This window comes from Zeugodacus cucurbitae, chromosome 5 (genome assembly GCF_028554725.1).
Source record: "Zeugodacus cucurbitae isolate PBARC_wt_2022May chromosome 5, idZeuCucr1.2, whole genome shotgun sequence".
Taxonomy (NCBI): domain Eukaryota; kingdom Metazoa; phylum Arthropoda; class Insecta; order Diptera; family Tephritidae; genus Zeugodacus; species Zeugodacus cucurbitae.
This window is the reverse complement of record NC_071670.1, coordinates 16,414,204-16,425,703: the sequence shown is the minus strand read 5'-3', so window position 1 is coordinate 16,425,703 and position 11,500 is coordinate 16,414,204. Positions and strand designations below refer to the sequence as shown.

General features: G+C 35.9%; 1 protein-coding gene across 1 annotated transcript; it reads left to right on the top strand.

Annotated features, from left to right (window-relative positions):
* Positions 1-4,027: 4,027 nt before the first annotated feature.
* LOC105217880 (uncharacterized) lies at positions 4,028-5,249 on the top strand. Its single transcript, XM_011193115.3, has 2 exons — positions 4,028-4,187; positions 4,252-5,249. Exons 1-2 carry the CDS (start codon positions 4,124-4,126, stop codon positions 5,178-5,180), a joined length of 993 nt encoding a protein of 330 aa, XP_011191417.1. The 5' UTR covers positions 4,028-4,123; the 3' UTR covers positions 5,181-5,249.
* The last annotated feature ends 6,251 nt before the right edge of the window (positions 5,250-11,500 follow it).

Genomic DNA, 11,500 nt, shown 5'->3' with positions numbered 1-11,500 from the left:
ATTTAAACAAATGGAGAGTGGAAGAGTGGTACAGAGAGAGCAAGAAGCGAGTAGTGTGGCGACAGCGTGTGACATATTGCTGACAACATAATCCACTTTGTTGTCACACATATGACAGCAATTGCAACAACAAAAAGCACACGAGTAATTATGGGTGTATGTGCGTGCCTACTTTTGTACGACAAACGGAATTCGAAGTATGATTGAGTACAAGTTGCGCAATCAGTGGATGAAATTGCAAAGCAAAACGGTGGTGAAACACCAATATGCGCCCGTTGTATAACGGTGCCCGCGTAGTATTGGAGTGCAGGGTGTCGGACGCACAAGCAAAAAGAAAGCCAAAAAAGCCGACACTTTATGCAAATATGCGCACAATATGTCATTACGCTGACATTGATGATGACAATTTTGTTGATGGCACCCAACGGAAGTGTGAGCAGTGACACAGTGGTTGCTACAAGTATGCATACATATCGAAGTAGAAATGATGGTTAGTGACGTTGGTGTGCCTTCAAACCTTGATTGCAATGGGATATATCGCTCAGATCACTTGTGCTGCAGTGTTTTATAATTAAATAAAGCCATCATTTTTTACGCATAGGCCACATATTGGTGCACACAAGTAAATAGAACTATGTATGGGTATATTTATACACACTTTTACATATATGCATGCGCTTGGTAGCTTTGAGTGTAATGAAAAATAACTGCTGAGTAGAGGAAAACTCAATTTATATGCAAATATGGGTGCACAACTAAAAAATTAGACATGAACATGGTGGTTCATATACTTATTGTGTTTATCTTTTGCGTGAAGAAATCATCGAGGGACACCAATTCTGACGGTAAATTGGTGGGTTACCAAAGAAGCCATATTTACAGGTCGGGAAAGGCAGATATAATCGGCAAGTGGTCAGAACATCTTCAAAAAGCATCCCTAGTCCATTTTTATACTCTCGCAACAAAAGTTGCTAAAGAGAGTATTATAGTTTTGTTCACATAACGGTTGTTTGTAACATCCAAAACTAAACGAGTTAGATATAGGGTTATATATACCAAAGTGATCAGGGTGAAGAGTGGAGTTCAAATCCGGATGTCTGTCTGTCCGTCCGTCCGTCCGTCTGTGCAAGCTGTAACTTGAGTAAAAATTAAGATATCTTGATGAAACTTGGCACACTTATTTCTTGGCACCATAGGAAGGTAGGAGCAAAATCGGACCACTGCCACGCCCACAAAATGGCGAAAACCGAAAACACATAAAGTACCATAACTAAGCCATAAATAAAGCTATGGAAATAAAATTTGGTATGAAGGATTGCACTATGAAGGGGCATATTTGGATGTAATTTTCTTGGGGAAGTGGGCGTGGCCCCGCCCCCAAAAAAATTTTTTTGTACATATCTCGCAAACCAATAGAGCTATATAAACCAAACTTTCTGCAGTCATTTTTTTAGCCACTTCCTAATACAGTCCAAAAATGAAAGAAATCGGATCATAACCACTCCCACCTCCCATACAAAAGTTAGGTTGAAAATTACTAAAAGAGAGTGAACTCAGTAACTAAAAACGCCAGAAACACTTAATTTTAATTAAGAAATGACAGTTGGAAGCTGCACTCAGATTTTTTTACAAAATGGAAAATGGGCATGACATCGCCCACTTATGAGTCAAAAACCATATCTCAGGAACTACTAGTTTGTAATAGTTTCCTTATATCCTAATGATATGTTGTGAAAATAGGCCAAATCGCTTCACAACCACCCCTACTTCCTATATACTAGAACTTTGAAGAAGATCTGAATCGTTAACTTAACAATATATAAAGTAAGCACTATTGAAGATAACGATGCAGAACTTTGCACAAATACTACCCTTATAGTGTGGCAGCCCCATTCTAAAAATCGCCGAAATCGGATAATAGGTTTTCAGGGCCCCATATATCGAACATGAGGCTTCTCGAACCTCGGTGCTTCTAACCTAATATTATTGTTACCAACTTTCAATGGACTTTAAACAATATATATGACGAATATGTGGGTTGTGTATTATATAAAGTTATATAAATAAAGAGAGTATAAAATGTTCGGTTACACCTGAACTTAGCCCTTCCTTACTTGTTTAGTTTTAGAATATTTTGCTTGAATAAAGTATTGAGGAACACCAGGTCCCACGGTAAATTGGTGGGTTTCCCAACAAGCCATATCCACAGATCGGGAAAGGCAGATATGATCGGCAAGTGTTCAAAAAATCCTCAAAAAGGCTGGTTAAGTATAGTTTCCAGATCTTAAGGCATCCCTAGTCCATTTTTTCTTTGGAAATTTTACTTGCCAAAAAATATTCTTATTTTCAATGCATCGCGATTTTTGAACACTTTTCTTCTGAGCCTCATGACCGATGCCGTTTGACCAACTCAGAGCTTAAATTTAACGTCGTTAGGCGCTTTTTGTTGGTGTGCGGTAATGTATCATAGTTAAGCACTGAGACCTTTAATGATTAGTATTCTTATGAAGAAATTATTCGTGAAAAAATCAAAATAAGCGCATCACGAAAAGTTTTCAACAAGTCTAAATTAATAGGGGAAGCTACTCTAAAACTGGCCTAGCGCAACTTAAGAAAAATGCTGTGTACGAATAATATGATAAAATTTTGATTTCTCGCCCAAATTTTTGAATTTCATTAAAATTTATTTTAATAAACCAGTTCACAATCATACTTTTTGATCTATATGATGAAATTAAAGTAAAAAATCATGAGTTGAAATATAAAAATTATTACAAAACATAATCTATCAAAAAGAAGAAGTTGAGTTTTAAAAATTAAATAAAATTTAAGTAATTTAAAAAATAAAAGTTTAAAATTTGTGGAATTTTATTAATTTTTTAAATTATTTTATTATTTTTTATTTAACAAGCATATGAACAACCCTTTATTCAACCATAGTGGTGTATAACGTGTTGCCAAAGCACAACAGCGCCTTGCGACTTGAGCGAATAACAGCTTTGTGGCCTGCGCTTGCGAATTAAATATGCATATACCCCATATCTATATATAACGAAGTATATCCATATGCCTCTATATGTACACAGGTGTAGTAATTTGATAAGCCACATGCAAATATATTTATCTTTATGCAAATAAAATCAATGGCATGAAATTATCTAATAATATAAACATGAATAAGTAATGAAAGAAGGTATGCTTTGGTAAGCATATATTCATTTGAAGAGGTTGTTGGCATTTCTTGCAAAAATAATGACAAATAAAGTGTATTTTATAAATAATCTCATACACAAGCATAGCGACAATATTAAAAGCGCAAAATTTGAATATGTATCTGAAATCTGGGAACTATTTCTGAAGTTTGACATTTCAGTTGGCCATCGATCACTCTTCTCCTACTTCCACAATATTGAAAAGCTTTCGGTGATTTAGCTATTGCGTTCAACGTGAGGATATATTATAGTTAATTGTTCTAATCACCGATTTGATCTTTCTCATCTTTATACAGTTTTCGATAAGTTCTGAGAAGCTTTTTGAAACGTTTTCAAATTTTTTCTCGAATGTCTTCGTCAATATCTGCTCAGTTTTACAATCTCTTTTGGATATCTGACCAATAACCAATCTTTACACTTCAGGGAGTACCCATCTGTGCTATAACAGAAATTCACGAGACTGACTTACTCTCCTACACTTGGCCTAACAGAGAGACGGAGGTATTGCCATTATTGTTGCTATGTTGTGCATAACGGCATATTTGTGGTACTTTACAAAATCCAAGAGACTAAGCCAAAAGAATTATATCAAGACTCCAATATGCCTTGTACCCATATCTACCTAATGTCGTCACCATTTGTGCGGCTCAGTCACGCTCAACTAAAGTTCGATAGGCTTATCACAGGCACTTCGAACAGAATGCGTGGCAAGACAGCTGTTCTGGCGCTTATCACACTCACCAAACACTGAGCATAGTTGGTGTACGTGCCGTGTGGCTAATTCCAACAAATCTGTTGAAAATGCGACAGTAGTTTGAGGCGCTGAATGCCAAAGTGGTAAAGTACTATATACATATATGTATATATATGGAGTACGACAAGTGGAGTGGACAAACGAGCACCGTTAGAAGATGGCAATGGTGGTAATGTTGGGACGACGAGAGCAGCTGGCGCTACTATTATTGGCTATTTTTGGTGAGTCTATAAAATAAATTTTCAGAATAGATCTATATATAAATATTTAATATTTTCTTGTCAGCCTTTCAACAATCGGAAGGATTCTTCAAGAAGCTGATCACCATTGAGGACGATGGCATTAATGATGACAGCCATGAACATGTTAATCTAAAATTTCCAACAGTTAAGTTCCTTAAACCCTTCAATCTCTTTGATAAGAAGAAAGAAAAACTCGAAAAGAAGGGTGACGCTTTGGGTTCTTTAATAGAAAAGAAGTTAGAGAAATGGGAGGAGAAAAAAGATAAATTCGATGAAAAGTTAATGGGTTTCATTGATTTCTTTAAAGAAAAAGAGCATGCAAAGTTGGAAAAGAAAGATCCAGTTAAAGATAAAAAACCGCCAGCGCCGGTATCTCCGCCAGCACCAGCACCAGCGCCTGTTTACGGGCCACCGCCCGCATATGGCCCAGCCCCACATCCTGCACCTGCACCATACCATCCACCTGCTCCACACCATCCACCTGCTCCACACCATCCACCTGCCCCACACCATCCACCAGTAGCATACCACGCACCTGCTCCATACCACCCACCAGCTCCAGCTTATGGACCGCAGCCTGCAGCGCCACCGTCATATAAAGCACCTGCGCCTAGCTATGGACATGCACCAGCGCCGTCATACAAAGCGCCTGCACCCGCACCTGCTTACGGACCGCCACCAGCGCCGGCCTACCGAGCACCCGCTTATGCACCAGCTTATGGACCTCCACCCGCATACGGTCACCACCGTCCAACACCTGCCCCTAGATATGGACATTCGTCACATTCCTATTCCCACTACAAGCCATCAAGACCAGCTCCTCCAGCGCCACATCGTTACTATGTAGAACACGACTGCAGCGAGGAACAAACGTACTCTTACAAGCCGAGTCGACCAGTCAGACCAAAGCCGAAGCCAAAGCCAGCAACACATTATGGCGATTGTGATTATGAAGTGCGTTACTTCACATAAATTTAGTTAGAACACTTTTAATGAATTTTGAGATATTTTTGCCAAAATTAAATACTATACTGAAATACACTGATGCTGTGTTTTTTATTAAAGGGGTAACACTATATATTCGAGTAACAACAGAGCTTAGTTAATCTTTCCAAAATACGGAATATTTCATTTGAGCAAAAGGCTTGGGACTGCATGTGCGAGATCATTGTCCACAATATAGACTTCTATAGACTAAACGCATGGTTTTATAATAACTAGTTAAGCGGCTTAACGTTCCGGAAAACACTTCTGATTATTTGAGAGATTTTTTGTGAACAATTTCAATACCATGGATTAGTTTACACTACTAGTTCTTAACTTCCACTAGACATACGATGATATACCAAGCAGTTGTAACCAATTTTAAATTTTTAGATTCTTGATATCTTTATCTCCCAATGTATGATATACGACCCCCACGTGATTTTGGTGAGGAAATAATATAGAAGCTTTCAGAAATGTTAAGAGAAAAAAGTTCCTATTTGGACTATCGTTTCAACTATTTTCGAATGAGATACTTCAATAGCTGCGTTCGTATCCATGATAACTATATTACGGACGATCTACGAAGTCATTTATTGAAAGAAACCAAATATATTTGAATGAAACTCACCTCCAATGCTTGCCGTACCGTAGAACTACTTAAAACGTAACAACTTCTCAAATGTGAATGTTCTGAATAAATACTCTCTTTCTAACCTCAATATTTTTCAAATCTCTAGCGAATATTAATAGCTAAAACCTAGGGTAGTCTGTTGCTTTTTACATTTTTGGTTGTACATATTTTTCTTTAGTAGGACAACCAATAATTTGTGGTGACGTTTGGAGGTTCGAGATCTACTTGATGGTTCTTAATATTCTATGTTCTGCGCTTAGTTTCTCAGTGTTCTATCTCTTTATTTATTCTTCTATTATGTTAAATAAATTTGTTTATTTCGATTTCAGTAATCAAAAGGTCTAAGATGAGTTGCTTATTTCAATTTCAGTAATCAAAACGTTTAAAATGAGGCCAATCTTGTACTGCATCTAAGCCTACTTCCGGAGCAACCGATTTCACCTTTAGACTGGCAAGGGCGTAGGAGTTATACCGTCTTTACTCGGTCATCAAAGCCTCGTTCCTGATGCACAGGATATACGACATGCAGAGGAGGAAGGGACGTTTGGAAGGGATAGGCTATGTTTTTGGAAAATGGGCGTGGATCAAAAACCAAATCTCAAAAACTACTAAACCGATATCAATGAAATTTGATATATAAAATTTTCCTAACACTCTGATGACACGTGTGGAAAATGGGTGATATCGATTCACAACTACGACTACTTTCCTTATAATAAAAATAAGAATAAAACTTTACAGAAATACTGTAGTTGAGATTAGGCATCAGTTGTGGAAAAATTGTCGATATTGAACTATAACTTTTCAAGGTCTCTGATAATGAACATGAAGAGCTCAGTGCATTAGGGTAATTTTTTACAGAAAATATCGGTAAATCTCTCAGATATCTTATTTTAATTCATAGGGAATCTTTTTCGTTTGTTTGTTGTTAAGAATGTCTAAAATACGGGAGGTCTGTGTACAGTTATCGACTTTTTTACTTTTAGCGGTAACTTGGCATTCAAAGAGTCCGTTAGAATATTATTCTCCCTCGGAACGCTATTCCATGAGAGCTGAAAAACAAAAATATTCATGACACTTCTTCAAGATACTTTGGAAAACTTAAGAACATATTTTCCATCTACGGGAAAAAATCAATAAATTTCAATATAATGCAACCCAGCGCCCAGTCCACGCGCCGGAAGTGCAGGTTTGATAATTTGAGAGATTTTCCCACTAAATTATTTTGGCTGCCACATATTACAAAAATGTTAGCACGCAAGTGGGTGCATTACAGCTGCAACAACTGCTGCAAAGGAGTATGTGTGTTGCCACATGAGTTTTGCCGCAACATAAATAAGGCGGCATTTAATTGAGTCTGACGCACTCAGACACCCACACACCTACAATAATAAATACAACAAAAATAATGCGCGCACACAACAAACAAACCGTTGCAACAAAAACCGGAAACGCCACTGTGTGAGTTCAGCTTATTTGCCACACGTTGCATTGCAGGCAAAAGTGCGAAAGTGAAATGTGGCATGCGGCAGCCGGCAGCCGGCATACGGTGCGGTTGTTGGCACTTTAATGTGCGCAACGGGATTATTTGTGGATCAAGCGCACAGACTGCCGAAAACTAATTGTGAGGGATCACCTTATATGTAGGTGTGTGTTGGTGGTGGGTGGTGTTGGTGTAAGTTTGCTGCATTAATTTTCAGCGCCGCCGTGATATCTTCATCACCATCTACTCCCGGGCGTGTATGTTTGTTCCCGCTTCGTTTCCTCAGTTGCACAGTTTTGATAAGAATATTATTGCATGTAGTCTACCCTTAGGCGCACTAGCTTGACTTCCACCCACGCCGCAGCTGCCACACTAGACAAGCACGCTTTATTATAAGCGAATGTTTGTCGAGTAAATTGTGTGGCTTGTAAAAGTGAAAACTTTTCAGGTTTCAACCGAAAATAATTTCGTAATGAGCGGAAATTTGTAAATGCCCAAAAGCAGACTTTTTAAGTATTTATGACAAAACTTACTCGGTAATCGTTGCTTGTGTGGTTCAACTTTGAAATGTTTTTGAAGTGAGTGAACAATGAAAAATTTGTGAAATAATATTTTACATAATTTTATGGTATAACAAAGAAAGAAGCGGATTTTTTCAGGGAAGCAAAATCGAAATGTAGATTCACGACAACCCAAAAAAGCTGGAACGACTACTTTGAATCTAGATTTGCACCACAATGAAATCACCAAAAGGGTCACTGTCTGTCACACCGATGGTTCAAATAAAGAATTCATCGACCATTTTGTTCTAATGAAGAGTTTTTCAAGCATTGTTCAAATAGAACTGTTTGCAACGGACAGATTGCGGAGCCCGATCTCCAGAGTAACTTTCGCACAGAATATCCAGGCTTGCTTCTTGCAAGATTTAATTGATAAGGACCCAGAAGTGCACGCAAAAGTTTAATAGTCATTCTGCAAGATATCGGGTAATCTTAATATAGACATCAAGACACAGTTAGTCACAGACGAGCTAATCACATCAGAAGCGATATTAGGCCAATAACATAAGGAGTGCAATCTGAGAAGGGAGCACATGACCTATTTTGCAGCAATATAATTCAGGAAAGGACTTAATTCAAATCTCTATCGTATTTCTAAATATCTGTTTCTCGAAAGAGATGCCCCATATTGTGCTTGATATGAATAGTTCAGTTTCCAGCCTTAAGCTAGAAACTCCAAGTCCAGATCTCTTTGTAGATTTCAGAGTTTGTCATGACGACATTTTCTCCCAAGGAAACAAGTTTGAAGATATGAAGCTCTCGGATAACTTGAAATTCTTGAAATCCATTTTGTTTATGACTGATTCTCATAATAATAAGCATATTGATTAAGTTATTAAAAACAATAGTGCGTTAAATGCGTGGATAGATTGATCAAAAAAATTTTGGCAAGGCATTTTCTTTCAGACTTAGACCTACATATATCGGAGAGAACTCATCTATCGCATCTCTTAAAATCTATTAAGATCTGTTGATAAATTGCACCATTTTCAGTTATGACGTCAAAGACAGTACTCAAACTACACAGTGAAGAGGTGATTTTTAAATATTCAATGTTCAATACTTTATTTCAAATAAACAAAAACTACTTTTAATTTACAATTAAGCAATAAAATAATAAAAAAATAAATAAATTCAACAAAAAAGAAAATTTTAAAATAATTAAATTCGCTAAATTAATAGTTAATGCGCGTGAAACATGCAAACCAAAACTCATAAAAATTGGAATGCTTGAAACAAAACACGACAATTGTGATAACAATGGAATATACATATGTATGCATAAATGCAATGCTGGCAAAAAGTGAACACAAAAGAATGTAAAAATTGAAAACAGTAATTTGAAATCAGTAAAAAGCGAAGCACTCGCATTAATACGCTCATGCATATATTGTTATACATATTAGGGTGGTGCTCAAACGTGGGAAGATAATATTTTTATGAAGTTGACTAAAATTGAATTTTCCAGGTGATATTCCTTGGTGCAAAGACTAGACAATGAAAAAAGTTACATTAAAGCTGCACTGTGATTACGACTTATAGTCCTTTATGGAGATCTCAGCTGTTAAATAAAGTTATAAGTGTATGGGAGAAATGTTTCCCTATTTGTCTCTATATAACTTAAATCTGATATTTTCGTAAATAATGGTCTAGATTTTGAATATTTTAAAAAATACAGCATATTGATTTTTAAATATCAACTACTTAATCCAAATCTATATTGCGCTCTTACTCTCCAAATGTTTAAAATGATGTTTAGGTATTGGATTAAACAGTATCTATATTATACGACTCACCATGTGCAAACCTTTAACCTTTATTTCATTTTTTCATGCACCCTATTAAATATGCTCAGTAAAATACCGTTGAAGAATTTAAACTGTAACATTTCTTTTTAATTTTTTATGTACCACCCTAATGTGCAAATATAATCACTGCATTCACAATTCGAAAATAAAAACTTACAAGTATGCTATACAAACAATATTAAACAAACAGCTTTCATAAAAAAAATACGGAAAATGTGTTATTTACGTTTCCCATTCAACATTGTTAGTAAAATTTGTTGTTGTTTATTTTTTGCTGACGTTATGCGCTTCAACGCGTGCCATTACAAAGTCAATGAACTGTCAAACAAAATGCAGCCTTGACATACAAACCTAAAAACGTGTGCATAATATGACATAGCATTGCAGAGCATAATAAAACATAACGTGACTTAACTTAACTTAAGATAACACAACATAACATAACATAACATAACATAACATAACATAACATAACATAACATGACTTAACTTAACTTAAGATAACAAAACATAACATAACATAACATAACATAACATAACATAGCATAGCATACTATAACATAACATAAAGTAACATAACATAACATAAAATAACATAACATAACCTAGCATAACGTAATATAACATAACATAACATACCTAAAATATATAATTTAACTTAACATTAGATAACATATCTAATTTAATATAACGTACTCTGAAACAGTTATATACAAACAGATATATCGTATTCAGTTCCGTAGGTTGTTTAGAGACGAAACTAAAGTTTCCATAATGCTGAAATAATCCATAATGTAAATACAGAAACCCTGTTATGTAAACGTAGACGCGTGTTCATTCATTCATAAGTCGCATATGACGTAAGAAAACATAAGAAAAGTGCAATAATCGCAAAAATTCGCTGTGATTTTAATTACTGTCTACTTCGATCTACAATTAAATGTTGGCTTCATGGCTTCCCCCCCATCGCGTGGTCGTGTGTCAGCAAAAATTTAGCGCGTCATTCAATAACATTGACATTGACATAGTGCAACAAATTAGGGGTGTAAAGTGGTAATTGTAAATACTGTGTGTTCACAGGGTGTCTTAATTGGAGTAAAAACTAGTTCTTAAATAAATATATATTTTCTTTGAAATAGGATCAACTGTCTGGATCTATATAAAGGAAAATAGTGCTAGTGATCTCCAGAGCTTTTGCGATCACTATAAGTATTAAAAATACCTCGCTTGAACTTCTGTAGTACTTATTACTGTCAAGAGGCTACTAATCCACAGCCTTTTTGCTTGAGAACTATTATCATTGAAACCGAAGACCTTTTTGATAAAACTGTTATACCCTTTTGTTGTTCTAGCGCATAAAACATTCATTATTGGTATAGTCAAATTTGTACAATCTCCATATCCCATCTGCATGAGCTTTTGTTTCAATTTGGGTATCTAAAGCTTTTTCAAAGTTTGATGACTCTGATTTTTGCACTCAGCGACGTAAATTCCAATAAGCTTTTACGAGAGAGATTATGTGAAATCCAAAGATTACCGGGACTATAAGAACCACTTTAATGACAGCCTTTATCGATTTATTAGGTGTCTACTCGTATGTAACAGAAGCTTTACAAATGACTAATGGTGGGTTTTTATTATAATTTTTTTAAACATTTTAATAAACGTTATTTTTTTGAAATATCCTTCGAGCGAATCTGAATGGAGTTACTTTAAGTGTGGAGGATGTGTGTTTTAGAATGTACTTTTTTCTACATGTTCAACTTTCAGATTTAGTTTATTAGTAGCCGGAGGATCATAGGTGGTCTAAAAGTTAGTAATTC

Coding starts and splice junctions, on each gene's coding strand:
- LOC105217880 (XM_011193115.3), top strand. CDS start 4,124: ATGGCAATGGTGGTAATGTTGGGACGACGAGAGCAGCTGGCGCTACTA. Junction 4,188..4,251: donor ACTATTATTGGCTATTTTTG/GTGAGTCTATAA, acceptor TTTTCTTGTCAG/CCTTTCAACAATCGGAAGGA.